The sequence below is a fragment of the Athalia rosae genome, chromosome 1, assembly GCF_917208135.1.
Source record: "Athalia rosae chromosome 1, iyAthRosa1.1, whole genome shotgun sequence".
NCBI lineage: Eukaryota > Metazoa > Arthropoda > Insecta > Hymenoptera > Athaliidae > Athalia > Athalia rosae.
This window is the reverse complement of record NC_064026.1, coordinates 10,880,108-10,897,961: the sequence shown is the minus strand read 5'-3', so window position 1 is coordinate 10,897,961 and position 17,854 is coordinate 10,880,108. Positions and strand designations below refer to the sequence as shown.

The window sequence follows — 17,854 nt, the reverse complement described above, 5'->3', positions numbered from 1 at the left end:
ACCCCGAGGGGAGGGTTCCCCCCGTTCCCCCCGTTCCCCGCGCCGCCGCCTCCTCCGCGGGCTGCTCATCACTCATCATTACGGAGATATTAATGGCGTCCGCTAATGGATTCAGCCAAAACTCCGCCACCATCGCCACGACACAACCGCGGAGTTGTATAAGAGAATCCATCTCCCTTTTCGTTTCGAAAAATTGGAAAGCAAGACTTCGGCCCGCCTGGTAGGGGTCTCGCGGCGAATTATTATCCCGTATTTTATCTCATCCCTCACTCTCCAATTCATTCTTCTCCTTGCGAACCTTCGGATTCTACTCCCAGCGCGACTCGATGACTGGGTGCTGCGGCGAAAACTCTCGCCAAAGTCTAAAAGTCTGATCTGCGAGAGCGAAGCAGCTTCACGCTCTTCCTCGTCGTCGTCGTCGTCGTCGTCGTCTCGATTCCACGTGTCATAGTCCTGCACGTTGTCGTCGTATTGATCGACGTCTCACTCACCTCCGCGTTAGGCTCCTATGGTTGTCGGTATTCAGCAGCGTGCAGGTACTTGCCATGGTCTGCTCTTCCTCCTCCTACTCATCTTCATTCTGAACGACAGACACACTCGTCGTCTCGTCGAGGATTTTCACATTCTCTCTTTTTTGTTCCACTAACTGCAACTGCAACAGCAACTGCAACTGCAACTGCAACTGCAACTGTAGCTGCTTTCATTTTTCGTTTCTCATTTCTAGTTTACTTCTTCGTAGTGTACGTAGAGGAGGAAACAGAGCGTGGAGAAATATAATATACTCGAAGGAGCTTGGGTGTAACGTGACCTCGGAGTAGATCCGTGAATAATTGTTAGACCGGCGCTAATCGGCGGTCCAACAATTGAACCGCGGGAAGATTTTTGCCAGAAATCGTGAGTCGTATTCCACCTTTACAGACCCTCGAGCATTACGACACCGATTCGGTAACCCGCTTACCCCGAATACGACGAATCAGCGAAAAATTTTCACCCTATTCTCAATATCCACGGATGATCCTCGGAGAATTCGTGAAAAATTTTCACGCTATTACGTACACCTATTCACCCGGATATCTCTTCTCGCTTTCTATCCAAAGAATCGAATCTGGAAACAGATGCCCTCCGCGCATTATTGGTAGATTTTTATTCTAGTTTTTAGAATCTGATTATCAGAGGAAACCAACGAGGCTGCACGGAGTAACCCGATGCCAATTAAACGTTCCAATTAAGGTCGTTTGAGAACGAAATTTCTCCTACCTATATCGGCAGCGAAATTCGGTTGATCATTTTTAGGGTTCATGTTGGACCTCCGTTTCTTTTCCCTTTTTTAATTTATCAATTTTTCCGGGGCGCAGATATTATAATAACGTGCTCGCAGGTGGGTTCGCGGAATCTTTGCATCAGAAAAAACCTTTCATAATCACCCGCCATATTTATTATCAACATTATTATATTCCCAACGTAAGCAGAATTATATTAATGTATCGCGTAAATGAACGCTGATATATATACATAGAGAGAGAGAGAGGGAGAGAGAGGGTGAGGGAGGGAGGGAGGGAGGGGAAAAAAGAGACAAAGAGAGAGTTAAATTATTATATCCATGTACCAGTTTCGCGGGTACCATCTTGATTTGCTACGCTCCGATTAATTAGTATACCACCGTCGTGTCGTAACGAAGCAACTCCGAAGCTGTGGCAAACAAAGGAATATTTGTACACCTGTGTTCCAGGATATGTTGGTGTATACACCACGTACTCGAAGCTCTATATTCTAGTTAACATTCGCTTGCTACTAACAACGTGCAATCAATATTCCATTGTATTCTATTCACATATCATATAATCATTATAATCTACTCCCGTGGATGCGTCTCTACTATACTATACTATATCTGCACCATAAAGTCAAACCATATTTTCACGTTTACCGGCCCCCTGGTATTACGAAATTTCCGGCATGTATAAAGAAAATATAATACGATGGCGAAGCAATCGTCGAACAAATAAAAAATATTTTCAATTATATGGCGTGCGGTTGGCACACTTTACATAAACGTATTATACATACTAAGCAAGCGCGGTGGTAACCTACGGTCATTTTATTCGGCGGTTTTATTAGCATAAACTGAGCGGGACAATGTCGGTCCGAATTGAAAATTGTCCCGTTGATTTAACCATTCGCGTTATAGTAGGTACGTACGTACGTACACACGTACGTACACACGTATACGTTTATATGTATCCAGTCGAGCTGGTATTATGTAGTTTCACAACGTAGACGCGAACGTAACTCCGTAACGTTCGTCACTGCGTTTTCCCCAGCTGCCCGCGAACCCCCAAACCATAGCGAAAAGCTCGCTGTACCTACTACGTAACCGTAATTACACGATTGTCCAAAAATTTACATAGGTTACCGGCAGCTACCGTTACCAACCACCCGTGCAACTCGCGTTTCGATGTGCACGCCGTGACTGTAAACAGGATCACCGTTATATCGTTGACGTTGAAAAAAAACGAAAAAAAACGAAAAAAAACGAAAAAAAACGAAAAAAAAGTAAAACAGCGAAGAGAGGGAAATAGGCAGAGGGAACGTCACTGCAGTTTCCGTCGGTAGGACGTCGTTGGCTCAATTTTGAGAACGTAGATTTCCGCCGAAAAGTTCCGTTTCTATTAATTCGAGTCGTCCTCGGAAGTCTACAACCCTTACATCGCGAGTGTTTATTTTCTCGGCGAATTTGGGGAGCGGTACTTGATTCTCTCGTATAATCTTTGTCGGGATATCCTTAAGCCTCGCATTAGGCATTGGGCATTGAGCATTCGAAAGGGTCGAGAGTTAGCGAAACCACAAACGAATTGCCTGTTGAATACGTTGGGAAATCATCGATAGGTAAACAGACATTCGAAGCGTTCGTATTGTTGTACGCTGTGAATTTTTTGATAATAGGAAAAATTCTCATCGAACAATTATCTCCAGCGAATTGAGAAATTGAGGTCCACGGTTTCCTCCAAATTTTTTCAGTAGGTTTTAAATGACACCGATAAGATAATTCGGGAAAGTCGTGGAGGCATATGAAAAATGGAGAAAAAAGTTCGGGGCAGCTGAACTCACCCTCGGTGTTAATAGGTAACAACGAGCCTTCCAACCGCCTGCCCCTTTCCCTCACCGATTCCAGGAGAAATTACCAACGAACGCTTAAGCCGAGAACATTGTTCATGAGGGTTTAAGGCGAAACCGCAGAATCTGTTCCGAGGCCTTGCCCCGGTGCTTTTCCTTTTTGAGGCCTCCGCCGAGTTAGCCTTCTCATTTCCTTCTCGAATTATTAGCCGGCGATACGTAAAAGTGGCCGAACGCGCCTACCGCTCGTTCATCCTTTCGCACCAATCTCGGGATTGGTCAGTGAAGAAGAACCGGACGAATCGATAGCTGATTTTTACGCTGCACGTACGTGTTTTAGATAACTTTGTACTCCGCCTCACCACATCAGCCCCTGTGATTTGAGTTGGTGTACGTACGCGTATATTATAGATGTATAGAGCTGACGCGAAATTTGCAAATTTGGAAAGTTGAACAAACGAATAAATAAATAAATAAATCTCCATCGCGCAAACGTAAGAAGCAAAAAGGAAAACAGAGGAGAAAAAAATTCATAGGGGTTCGTTGGGGGGACCATGAGCTTTTTCTCCCCTCATCCACTCTAAACTTTTTTCTTATTTTCGGGGAGTTTGACTGAACAACGTCAAAGAATTCAAAAAGAGATCCGCGGCAGGTTGCGAGGAGTGTTACATAATTCAGGGTCCTCGACGGGGCTAGGATTCCCTTTTAAAGTCCGGCGGTGGGCGGACGGTGGATGGCACAAAATCGACGCCGGTTTAGACATTTTTATCGAACTCGGATCGAGTCCTTCTATTCGTATCTCGGCCGCATGACGCAAATTTTGCGTCGCCTGTTCCAACCAATTTCAACCCCCACGAGCTAATTAGCGAATTCAAGTTTACGGAAAATCTCAGCCCAATTACGCACGTGAGTCTGACCACACGAACGTTGAATAAAACAAAAGGAAATAGCGAAGCTTCCCGGTATCCGTCCGCCGCAAAACAACGTCTTAACCGGCGAGTACGCGTTCAAACCAGAAGCGTTATTCTCGGATGGCCCGGCGGGGCCCGGAACACGTTGACTAATCGAGTTGCGGGGCCAGGATCGAGACGGTCGTAACAAGGGTGTCGCGTAAAACTGCGGTTCCGCGGTACGACCTCGCTTTGTTACCGGAGGACCCTGCGACCCGACCCATTTCAGTCTTCCTGACGCCCTTCGAACCCGGTTTTCCGTTTCCACCGCGTAACTCGACTGACGTGACAAGCTCCGCGTAGCGTACGATAAATATACATATGTATATCGTATGCAACCACGATGTACTAATTCTTCGGATATATGTAGTTGTACAGGCGAAAGAGTCAGCCCTACAACCGAACAGCATAACACACATCCGAGTTTTATTTCTTCCATTATAAACAACGTCATTTACCTCCGACTTTACGCCAGACGATATCCGTGTCTGTTGTAAGTTCGTCTGGCGACCGTTTTCTAATTATAAAAGCTCGCGCGTCACACGGGGAGGAGAAAATTTTTCTTACAAACCGAACGTACGACGTCTACCGTTTAGTTTTCCGGGCGAAATAATGTCATTCGCGTGCATTCCGAAAATGCGAGAGTGTCTGTCGTGCGCGTGCACGGTGATCGGGGAAAATGTTGGCATTTCGAAAATAAGAAAAGAAAGAAGAAAAAAAAAAAAACACCCCCGACAAAGATACGGATGAAAGAATTTTAATGTTTTTTTTTTTTTTTCCATGCCTTTATTCGAATACCGTTGACGTTACCGGAGGAAATCGCCGACGCCGCAACAACGAGAACGGCGCGCAACTAGGAGATACGGAAATAAAGAAAGAAATCGTGAAAACGGCGGAGTAGTTGGGATCCACAGCAGCGGCAGCGGCGGCAGCAGCAGCCGAACCACGCTTGGATTAGCCATTGATTTATGTAAAGCGATAACCGCCAACTCGAGCCGCGGCATCGACACCGTACCGTATGATTTATTCGACTTTATACCTGCGAGTACAGCTACCATAGCGGAAAAATCTGGTTCGGTACCCGTGCGACGTTATACGTGCATTATACCGATCACCGTGCATCCACCTGTACAGGTGAGGGTGAATAATTATCTATGCGATAATATGCGGCGCAAATGATCGGCCGATTAATCGTCGAAAGAGTAATTCAGCGACCGGTCGGAATTAGCTGTAAGCTGGGGGGGGCTACGGTTTAAATTATTTTCCAGAAAATTGTTCAGAATTTTAACTCTGCCCAGATAGTTTGGATCGTATAGAAGAATTACCGAGCGTATTAATTCTTTCCGTACAGCATATAGATCACCGACCGGATCGTCTATAGGTTCACAGAAATGGTGTAACGATCCTAGTTAACCCCTGAGCCATTACCCGAATCTATAACGTTCCCTCCTTTTTACTCGTAAAACCTGGACCTCCGTGGGATCCGAACAATCCTGCAGTGCGGTAGACTCGAATCCTTTTTCATTTTTCGTTTTTCCTTTTTCGTTTTTCGTTTTTCGTTTGTCGTTTTTCCTCTTTCCCGCGATCCCTACTAGGTACGTCTTCCGCCGATGTAATGGAAGGTCCGTACCGCGTGTGTATATACAGGTCTTTCTCTATTCAATTTTTTTTACTTCTTTTTTTTCTTTCTTTTTTTATTCCATTCCTCTCGGTTTTTTCCTCTTTCTTCTGTATTCCAGTCTTCGCACCGCCACCGTTACCGCCGCTGACTTTCTCTCACGTTTTAGACCCGTTTCACCCGCCCCCATATTTTAACCCCCACGGGATCGTCGTTGGTAGAAACAAAGCGGATTCCCCAGCGTAATAAAGAGCGAGTCACCGCGCGCAAAAACGTATCAGCAACGACGTAGGTATGTACATGTACGTACGTACGTACGTACGTATGTGCACCTACATACATACCTCTCTATCTACCGTATAGTCGAGTGTTGTTCGGTGTGTTATGTACAGCTCACCTCCGTCTTAAGATTCTTCCGACTTCCAACTTTTCCGTTGCAAACCAGGGGGGGCGGGAGGAGGGCTTGGGTTATTCACCTGCAGCCGGTTGCTCCTCCAAATGTATAAAACTTATACGCGAGAAAAGCGAGGAAAAATTTTTCCTCACCTCAAAAGCAACCATCTTCTCGCCGCAGCGTAACTGGTAAAACGCATGACCGAAGGTACGAGTGTATATACACACCTTATTCCAAGATGTTGAAAAGAAACTCGCTCCGCACACCTTTCCCCAGAACACAGACCCCCCCCCTTGTATCACTGACTTTTTCACGGGGGCGAGGAATAAGTAAGTTGAGGTAACGTTGAAAAAAAAAACAGAAAAAAACAAGAAAAAAAAACAAGGAGGTGTTTTCCATGTAAGATATTTCAAGATCGCTGGAGGCCGCGATGCGCCATCCCTTTCCCTTTCTTTGCTACGATCTTCCCTTATTTCTGCCGCCCGTCGTCTTCTCTCTCTCGTCTCTCTCGTTTTTTTCTCCGCTGAAACGAGGGGGGGGAGGGGGGGGGAGGGAAGACAGTCTGTTGGCCTCTTCTGCTTCGTGTTATTGCAAGAAGCAATCTAACTTTTACAAAGTACGCTGCATTATGGAATAATCGTATAATAAGCCGTGTGCCGTGCCTTTGCAGCGAGGGTTTTCGGTATACCTATACGTACGTGTAATATGTACAGTTCAGGTGTATACCGGTATCGCCGAGGATTTTTTTTTTCTCAACTTTTCTTCTTTCTTTCACCTTTCTTTCGCCTTCTCTTCTCATTTCATTTTTCGCTTATTCGTACGTATATTCGTAATGGGACGCGTTCGACGTACCACCGTATCGCGACGAGTACGGTACTGCGGAATGTGCATAGCTCAACCCGAAGCAATATTTAAATGGCCACCATTTTCTATTATTACATCGAAATTCCCCGCATCGGACCGGTCGCCGTTTTCATCGCATGAGACTAGAAGTGTATATTTCACGTACGATGCGATGCTCCTATCACCGCAGCTGCGCGCGTCAATGCATCGCATTTTTTTCTCCATCTGCACTTTCTATCCTCCGCGAGTTTTTAGGAGAAAGGAAAGGAGAGGAAAGCTTCGATATCGGGTAGCTGGAAATCCGATAGTTTGTAGGAAAGAAAGAAGGGGAAGGTAAATAGATGAACAAGGTGTGATAAAAATTTGTTTATCGGTATTATTGCGGGGAGTTTTTGATCAGCTTTTCCTAGATGTACGAGCGGACGTCAAAGTATCTCGCGTCGACTAACGAACTGGAATTAACTGTTATTTTTAGGGTCATACCGAAATGATGCCCATCATTAAAACTAACGCACCGCGCATACCTAGACGTCGCATCATACGTACTTCGAGAGTAAAAATCGTAACGCGCGTATACCTATACGGTACACGGATATACAGAGTACGACCGTGTAATCTTCTTCTCACGCGAAGAAACGAAGAGAAGTGAGAGACTACCGAAGAAAGGATGAAAAAAAAGTTAGCGGCAACGGTCGGGTGGGGGTACGAGTTGGGCCCGTGTCGAGTATAATGGGGAATCGGGTCCTCCAATTACGCGTAATGATGTAAAATTGTCGGGCGATAATGGCAGTGAGCTACGCCTCGGTCGACACGTGTTCTAGCTATTAATAGGCGAGGTGTAGCTGTGTAGGTGTAGTTTTTACTTGTACGCGGAACATCGGGGTTGGTCGGCTGGTCTTGGTTTATCCCGCTCGCTGTATTATTAAGGCCAAGGAAACGTACGAGATACGATGTGACGCCATGCGATGCCATGCTGCTTGTCAAAGTAAATAGTTTTTTTTAACGTCAGCGCCGCGTTTCAAAGACCGCGTACTGCCGCGGCTATGCACCGCGACTCCCCCGTTAGCTTGTGATCCTCCGATGTTTACGGGCGATACAGAGCGGAGGTACCGAGCGATTGCGATACACGCTTCTCTTTTAAAAAACGTGAGAATTTTTTAATCTCACCAAGTATTTCGCTACAATCCGCACACGAGATCAACATCCCAAGGGGTTTAAAGGGCGGGTGGTAGTCCGCAACGGAATATCCTTGATTAAAAAATTAACCCTTTTTTTTTTTTTTTCTTTAATAATTATCTTTTGCACGAAGCGTGCAATTTTCAGCGTTATTATCGTACGGTTCTAGCGATTCTCCAGTTTTTTTTCGGGGTCGGTTTACTCGTACGGAATAATTTTAGACGCGGGATTTAAACGTGCATGGCCTCCCGTGCGCGATGATCGTTGATTTCGGATTCATTTCATCTGATTGCAAAATACGGGTATGTACCGTTTTTTTTTTTTTTTCTGTTGTCCTCTTCGTTTCATGCGTACGGCGTTTATTCTCGGCATAAAGTATAGGTTTACCGAAGTGGATAGGTTATTTTACCTCTTCGTTTTACGATCCAGTCTAGCGTGTATGCCGTGCTTTATCATCATTATCAAACTCTTTTTTTTTTTCTTTGTTTTTTCTTTGTTTTCGTTTCCTTTCATTTTTTTACAAACCACATTGTTCTCTTCTATTTATTTATAATTCATTCTTTTTTACCTCCATTTTATTTTTTCCATATCATGGAACCTGGCGTTCTTTGATCAGTCTACTGCGGCGAGTAGGTGATATACCTACCAGCTATAGGAGAAAAAGAAGAAGCCGCAGCTATCGCGTCTAATGCGGGAATCCCTCCTCTCCTCTCCACTCCACTCCACTCTCCGCTCTTCTCTTTTGCCTCTCCACTCTTCGGGCTCCACCACCTTGTTCGACTCCTTTTCGTTCACTTTTCTCTTTGAGAGGTAATATATATCCTTCGGTGGGGGATATATCCTAGGTCGTCCCCGAAATCCTCCCCACAAAGGATCGACGATGATATTTTCCAACTCGTACCTTACACACGTATACACCCCCGCCTACCCGCACCTACTCTCCGCCCTTCTCGGTGTGCGTTATAAAACAGATATAGGCAGACGAATATATACATCGAACGATTTCTCGGCTAGGCGGTGAGCAAAAGGGCGTATAGAAAAATAAGGCTGTACGAGGGATCACCTATCGGGGTGAACTTCGAGCGCGGTGCGTTCACCCTTATACGGAAGGTTGGGCAAGAACGTACCAAACCGCAGCTACGCGTATATACCGCTGGATTTTGTTTATGGACAACCTTTATAGTTGAGATTTGGAAATTCTGATCCCCTGCTGATCTCTCTTTACTCCCTTATTTCCCTATTTCTCAATTCTCCCTTTTTTCCATCGATCATGTTCGAAGGCGTACGCACGAGTATCGGTATGTATGTATATGTTATATATTATATAAAACGTATGAGGAAAAAATTTTTTCAGGCATAAGAAACGAGGCTCTCACCGGAATCGCTACGCAGTCTTCGAGCTCCGCTAAGGGCGCCTCCGAACAGAAGGTGCCCTCCGTTAAAAAAGGAGGTCGCGGGGGTGGCGGCAGCCGGAATTCTGGAGGCGGTCCTGGGCATTCAGGGCACTCCGTTCCCTCCAACGTTTCCAGCTCCTCCATCCTCTCCGTCGGCGTGCTGAAAAATGAAAAACGCAACAGAAAATCAATGAAATGCAATAGCATTCCGAGGAGATTGGACATTTTTCCGTATTATCCATACGTATACGACGATCGTCGCTCGCACCGTTACTTTATTTGTCATTTTTTTTTCCCCCATCCGCTCGCCCTCCTCCCCCTTTTAGCTCCCGGTTCATTTCTTACGGTGATCGCGCGCCGTACGAGGAGCAGAGATTAAGATAGATCCAACAATATCCCATATAATATATCATTCGGGATGAGTTAATTAAAAGTTATTGCCCTCGGTATTCCGATGGTAAGTAAGTATATAGGAGTGAGTATATATGTATAGGAGTAGTTCTTAAGCAACAGTGCGCGGAACAATTGCTCGGAAAAAGATTTACGGTTTTATTATTTGGAACCCATGCGCAGCGCGTATATGGATAAGCTGTAATGGAGTCATTACCGGGATATACGTTTTGTAGCTTCACGATTGGATTTGTCTCAATCTTCTCGATCTTCGCGTCTAAATTATTGAAGATGAAAAAGTTCGAAAAAATGGAGAAAATTAATAAGAAAATAATCGATTCGATTCATTAGGTATTAGAACTGTTGAGCGATCGAATCCAATTACAGCTCGCTACATCCTCTGCTGTCGAACTCCTGCATGTATATTTTATATGAGCACACGATAGACCCAATTCGTCCGGTAAATCGTACCGGTGACGTTCAACTGAGAGCGAATATAATAAAAACAAAAAAAATCAAATTCTGGCCGGACGATTAGCGCTGAAGTAAATCACGTCACGTCTACTTCTCACGAAACGTGGGTCATACACACTGCGTACAGTCGTATTCTTCCTTACTCGGATATTCCCGTGGGATACATCGAACGATTGGTTTCGATCGATACCGCATCGACTCTAACCAAAATTAAATAGAAACAGAAAAAGCGAGAACAAGAAGAAAAAAAAAAAAGAGAGGAAAAAAATGATGATCATCAAGGCCCGAAATAATTCCAATGAATTAATTATCTCGGCCCGGAGAAAAATAATCCCCGATTCTTATTATCCCACTGGCAATTAAAGCTCCGAATTAAGCCCTCGGAAATAAGCACTGCGAAGGAGAGGAGAAGAAAAAAAAAAAAAACCGTTACAGTATCTGGTCGGTTCTCGTTAGCGCGACGGCAACGGAACGACACGATGATCGGCGTCGTCGGGGGCAAACTGCCCCGTGATCGTTTCGGCGCGTAGTATAATAATCCCTGGATGAAGGCATATAGGTGTTCCCTACCTACCGTAGGGTCGGGTATGCTAATACAAATTCTAGGCGTGGATGGGCTTAATTACCGTCTTATAACGAATCAGTCACGCCTGTCTCACCGCGTTGGCAACCACTACCAATTAATTGGCTCTCGCAGCCGAGTTTCACCATCACTTAGTTTTGGTTACCATCCACACGGTGGTACACGTAGCCACGTACAAACCCACCTCGCGACGATCTTACGCGAGGTCCAAGACCGACGGTACGCCAAAGTGCCGTATACCGTCAATAAAATACGTTACCGAGTGATTTAATCCTAATGATATCGACGTCGTCATCGTCGGCTTGACCGTATAATCAAAATGGCGTCGCTCGTCAGACGTACGTAAGGGCGGGTCTGTTGTTCCTTTCCGAGGGTACGAGGGGGTAATTGCTCAGACCGTCGTCGCCCAAATTTTAGGGTGATTATTAACACATCCCGACCGTTAGGTTCGGACTGTAAAGCTGTTTCGGTTATTTCTCGGCAAAAGCGAACGGATATAAATAAATAAATAAATACATAAAGTCCGTTCGCCGCGCGATGTCCCTTGAAACGCGAAACTCGAGTTAAATTTTCTCCCCGGTACCAGGGCTACCGCCATTTTGGTCTTCGGGAGGTATAAAGTTCCGCGAAACTGCCGCCTCCGAGTTGGTTAGTTCGGAGTTATAGCCGGTCCTAGTTAGAACCACTTCGTAAATCGACCGCTTTTCTCTCCGGCCGGACCACCGCATAGCCGAACTTGCTAGTTTCCGGAAAGGTGCGACGCCTAAAAATTCTACCCTGCCGCCGTACGACGTTGTATCGAACTCGACAATTTTAGCTAAAAAGAAAAAAAAAAAAAAAAGTACGGCGAATAATTCGAGTGTCGCAGCGTGCGTTCTCTCGAACCGTTGTTATAATCCAAGTACGCGATTCCATCGACACGTCGACGTCTGTCGTCGACGGGTTTATAAAACACCCTGGGACTTCCGATAAGTAAGAGACAGTCCGCGAACGAGAGAGCGGTGGTACAGTCTAGTTTGATATGATCGTCAAGTTTCTTGGCTTATGCAAATTACGTCGGATGTACGAGAAGGTACACATCTATATTGCATGTAGTATAGAGTAGGTGGAACAGACACAACAACCTTGCGGGGGGTGGGGGTGGGGGGTGGGGGGTTGAGTTGAAAAGCGTCTGCAGAAGTCGTGCAGCTTGCAGCCTCGGGGCGCAAAACTCTGGCGCATCTAGTGGCAGTAGAGCTACTGTTATTGCTCGGGGTACACCCCTTCGCGTACACCTTTATACCTGCAGACGCCACTTTGTAGTTACTCTCCACGGGTGTACGCGAGTGCCGCGGCAACGGTAGAGGGAGAACGAGAGAATAACGGAAATAACGATATATATAACGCGTTAAGGAACCGAGAGATGGAAAATACGGAGAGGCAAAGAGGGCGCGCGGAGTTATTGTGACAGCGGCTATATTGAATCCGGTAGACAATTCTCGGGCCCGCGAGCTGCGCCCCCCCCCCCCCCCCCCCCCCCTCGTCCCTCTTTTTCGCCGTCTTCGCCCCCGTCTCTCCTCCGCCTCCCCCGTTTCCGAGGCGGCACGCGGGGTAGGCGGCTCTTACGACGTTATCGTCAAAGTTTCTTCGCAGGTCGTCGCGTCTAGCGGCCAACTTGTCCTGAAAACAGACGCGTCCCGACGTACCCCCTCCTGTATCGCATCGAACTCGACACCGCAACGTCGGATCAGCGTCGCAGCTACGGTATCGTTCGATAATTGAAAGACCGTCGAATCGTTTCCCCATTCAACTTCGACGAAATAGCGTTTTTTTTCGAGTCACAATTGCAGAGAATTTGATTCGGTTTGATTCGGTAGAGAGAATACAATTATAATTGACGAATCCGCGCATACCGATAACCGTGGTAAATCCGTCGCTTGGTAGGTACCCGATATTCGCGCGAACGCCCGCAGGGGATAGCAGCGAAGGAAATATATCCGCCGCGTAAAGTCCGCACGAACAGAATGTGTCGAGCGCGGGTCTCGCATGTATTTAATCTAGGTAACGCGCACAAATGTTGCACGGGTACGTCCCGCTGCGCTACACCCGCCGCGCGTTGTCACGATCCCCACAGTTATATTACCGATGTACGTATACGGTGTATAAAACAGCGTCGCTCTTCTCAGCTTCCGTACGTATTTCCATAAAGTTTTATCGTGATAAATTGCAACGCGCTGTGCTGAAATTTGCCTAATACGCCGCGTAATAAGCACACGTAATTTCGGCATGTCCCACGTGGGCGTCGTCCTCGGGGTTTCAAAACTGTACACGCGAATCCGCGCACACCTACGTAACAAGCGGGGAGACAAAGTTCGTTTTATACTTAAATACCACCCCGATGTGCATGTGTAACAGTCCGTATAGTAATCCCCGTTTTCATACTACATATATGTATATACATGTATATTACCTATAAACGTACAACGCAACGTACTCACGTTTGTATTAGCGAAAAAGCCTGCTCGCTCAAATGAGTTCATTTTTTATTTTTGGTTTTTTGGTTTTTCATCAGTGTAGCCATAAGATATTATCGTACACTTCGTATATACGGCGGTATCTACTTCTCCTACCCCCCTTGTGTGTATCCGTTAAAGAACGAGAAAAACAATTCCGCCGAGTTAACTCGATCGCACGAACGTTCTTTCAAAACGCCCGTAAAGCGGTTCGCGCCCCGAGCGAGCGAGAACTGGAAATGAAGAAATGAAACGGACGAAGGAAGAAATATGGAATAGAAATTTCGGAGGCAAGCGAATTGGAAATTTTTGTGCGACGGATGAAGTATTTTGATCTTTTAGCCGGGGGATCGGGTTACTCGAACGCGCGTCCCCGCTGAATCCTATCGCTTTGAAAATCTATCCGCAATCAACGACGTCCATAGGTATATTAAGGCGATGTTCACGGTGAGTTTGTGAACAGCGGCGGCATCAGCCTAGCAGCGAGTAGAACATTGTCGTAATGCAATCAGCAGTGATACAATCACGGTATGTTAGCTACTAAAATCTCGCTCGGTTAGTTAGCGGAGCGCGCGAGCGCGCGCGCGCGCGGTTTAACTACTGGTTAAATTCCTATACCTGTGCAGTATTCTATAGCCGAACCGCACGCGGTATTAACCCCCGGAATTACAAGGGTAACCAGCCGACACCGATGCATTTTCGCCTGCACTTCCCGTACGTAACCCCCACCCTCGCACCGCCAATGTATACGTACACGTACGGCCGTTGTATCGCGGAGCTCTCGCAAATCTTAATAATCACCCCACTTATCGTATATTTGTGCATGCATAACGCACACGTGTAACCGCCTAATCGGCAATAACGAATTGGTAGGTGACGACGAGACGTTCCTCGCAATTTTCGCGAATCACGAGGGCAGAAGGTACTGTACAGTTCGTCAACAATTATTTATAACTTCTACCGATAAGCCTGCGGGGGAAGGGGGAGGGGGGGGGGAGGGGGAAGGGGTAAACCTATTAAAAGTTTTTCGTGCTCCGAGGGGGTGGTTCGGAGGGTTATAACAGCGCAGGGATATACATCGGGGATAACCTGTCCGGGTTTCGCGTCCACGCGACTTCTCCCTCGTTTGCCTGCACGTCCGAAGAGGTGAACTCCCGGGAGGGTGATTTCTGCCCCTTGGCGACGCTCTTCCCCGTCCGCGGACTATAACCGACCACCTCTAACTTCGGCACAATCTTCTCCGAAGAGACACGGTGGAGGCGATCCCGCAAGGGTCCGCCGCACGCCGAAGTGTCTCGGAACACATTTTTCTCACCCCCACCGCAACCGCGCTCACCACCTCCAGAGAAATATATCGTTCCTATGAACGCGGTGAATTCTAAAATACCGGAATAACGTATACACGCGCGCGCGCACACCTATAACACGGATACCCCCGAGGCGTGCGAAGGGTGCGAATATTACGCAATTTTTTTTTCTTTTCTTTTTATTTTTTCCTTTATTTTTTTTTTCTTCTCGTTTTCCTTCCTCCAGGAATAATTCGTAGCTTGAATACCTTCTTTCGGTATTTGGATATTAAGATTATCGGGTCACCTGCGCAACCCTGCGCGAGATCGTTCTCAGGAAGGTGTTGCAGAGGTGCGACGTTGTAACGGTACTTTGCCCTTTTCTTTTCGGTTTTCTGCTTTATTTCGCTTTTCCCGCTAATCTATTCGCGTATTTCCTAGAGTATATACGCCAAGGTGGAGTTGGGAGAGAAAATTGCGTCGGCGGGTTCGGCGGGTAACGGTGAGAAAAGTTTTGCACCTTTTACGAGGCGGTTTCGGCCGTTATGGCCGAATCGTTTTCTCTCGGGTCTAGCGAATGGGCCAAGTTTTTTGAGAGGTCGTTTAATTCGAGCAGTCGCCGAACCACCTCACTCCTTTCATCGCGTCTCAGGACTCGATTTTACCCCTAGAGTTTCGTAGCGCGCGCTACTCTTCCGCACCTTCCTTAAAAGTCCGCGACCTAAGTCCTCCCTCCCTCCCTCCCCCACCCCCCGTTACATCTCGAGACTCGCGATATTCCACCGACGCATAGAAGCGCCTAGACTTCGCCACGATCATTATTTTTCCTCTTTATTTTCAGTTTATTGCCGTTTTCGCTTTTTTATTTTTCATCGTTTCTCACGACGTACGGTCGCTTTTACACGCGTACGTACACAGACATCTTGCATTGATTTCGATTCTCCGTACATACGGACGCGATGCGACGCGGTGAATTAATTTGCAAAAATTTCCTCACATCCCACGCGATATGTATATAGAAATTCCTTATTCCTTTCCAGGTACCTTTGATAGGTAAGATGTCGCACGTTACGATTTTCCAATGTTCGCTAAAAATTTACGGATAGGCATACATCCGTGCTGCCGCGGCACGTGGGTTTAGTCGATTGGATTTGTACATAAGTGGATATGTACTCTATGTACACATACGATTCCGCACACTTATCGAACGGATGTATTACACTGGCACAGGATATGAGGATATGAGAAATACGATTAAAAGTTGCGGCGATCAGATATCTCTTGAGTTAATACGTCGTCTGTATCTCTTACGTTTGATCGTGTAGAAGTTGTATACGTATATAGGTGTGCGGTGTCTACATCGGTAAGTACGTAACGCGTTTAAAGAGTTGTACGCGTATATTTACTTCTCGCATCGGTGTGGTTCTGCTTGTATTACCGTATACTTTATTATTATTGCCGCGTTACTCCGTGTTGACCTAAGACTTGAGATTAGGAAAGTCGCGGTAAACCATCGGGCTCACGTCCGACTCGATCGCCTCTGGCCAACACATTTCGTAGTCAATAAAGACGCCTTATCATCGTCGTCGTCATTATTATTATTATTATTGATATCGCAGCCGATCCCCGATTACCATAATTATCGTGTCACCGGTATATTTTCGACTCTTATCCGTCTCGTATCGGCACCCCGATCCTTAAGTGGTGCACAAAGACCAGTTCTACATCTTCTCCCGCACTCTTGCTAACTGTGCGAACGATATACGAATGTGGAAAAAAAAAAAATAAATAAATTCCGACGAACGAACGAACGACCCCGACTGAAGTAAAACGCGAAAGAACCAAACTAAACCGTTGCTGCAAAAATGATGCCCGCAATTACCCAACGGGCTGGGATGGTGGGGGAGAGTCTCTTGGGGTGCAAAATTTTTTTTCACCTATACGTATATGGTATAACGAAGTCTGATTAAAATTTACAGAGTATAATAACGTACGTGTGTACTGCAGCGGAAACTCTAACTGTTAAAATTACCCACCGCACCTGCATTTCCTACTCTTCGGCTACGTCTATCCGTTTCACTTACGAATAAAAAAAAAAAAACAAAGACAGCGAGACAGCGCATGGGAAAATGAAAAAAAGCGAATGCATTAATTTTCGGATGTTTTTAACGAAGAAGAAATTTTTATAACGGTGACGTTTCTTTCAATTTCGTGCGTCAAAAGTAACGGACAAAATTAGGAAAACAAGTCGGAGAGCACTGCGGAGAGATCCGCTGGTGTATATAATCCATTTTTGTCATTGCTACCCCCTGGTCAAAGACCAAAATAAAATACTCGTAAGCCCCGAGGAAGAGGCCGTAGTAGGGAAGGCCGTATAGTAGCTGCCGCTAGCGCCGCAAGATCGACGACCCTCTGCAAGGGATAAATCTGAACTGACAATAAGAGACGTTGAAAGTTTCGAGTGATCGTCGCCTGGAATTTTTCGATACCGCGGTAACGAAAATTTATCCGCTCGTCTTTCCGTCCAGCGTTACGCGTTCCGTCCGAGTTTTAAACTTGCGGGCAGTTTTGACGGACGTATCGTTTAACCGAGGTCTCGAGTATTCCCGCCACGTTCGCGTAATAAAGTCAGACCGGAATCGGTCCAGATAAACCGGATGGAATTATAACGGCAACCTTTATTCTCCAACTGCCGTGCTACCGAACGCTGTTTGTGAACCTTCGCTTTCACTCGTTCTTCACAATTTTTCGGAGATCGAGATCGCGGAGGGCAGAGGTCATTTGGACGGACTCTTTTACTCCGCACGGGAAAACCGGACGGCGGACTTATCGGGAAGTTTGATCGGGTTATAAAGGAGACAAATTTCTTGGAGGCTATTTTAACGGTACATTTTGATTAAAAGAAAATACAAAAAATGAATTTTCGATACGCGAGATTCTTTGACTCTGGGAAACACGCGGAGTATCTGCTTCGTTTCCCCGATTGCGATCGCCGATGTACAAGTATTGTAACTGGGATTCGACGATCGTTTAATTATCGCAGCGTCGCGGCGTTGGGTACGAGAGATGGTGAAGTTGGTAGAGACGATCGTAGTCGCGTGAGATTTGTCGGAAGTTTGAATAAAGATGTAAAGTTGGCG

At 46.2% G+C, this 17,854-nt stretch overlaps 1 protein-coding gene across 6 annotated transcripts in view; it reads right to left on the bottom strand.

Annotated features, from left to right (window-relative positions):
• Positions 1 to 17,854, bottom strand: part of LOC105687007 — a 146,636-nt gene that overhangs the window by 18,757 nt on the left and 110,025 nt on the right. For 5 of the 6 annotated variants that reach the window (XM_048648960.1, XM_025745974.2, XM_048648957.1 and 2 more), the window contains one exon: positions 9,472 to 9,649. In XM_048648960.1, coding sequence (XP_048504917.1) covers positions 9,472 to 9,633 — 162 coding nt within the window. In that variant the 5' untranslated portion in view covers positions 9,634 to 9,649. Of the gene's footprint in view, positions 1 to 9,471; positions 9,650 to 10,096; positions 12,037 to 17,854 lie in introns of those variants that run through there. The other variant, XM_048648961.1, reaches the window with a different exon arrangement.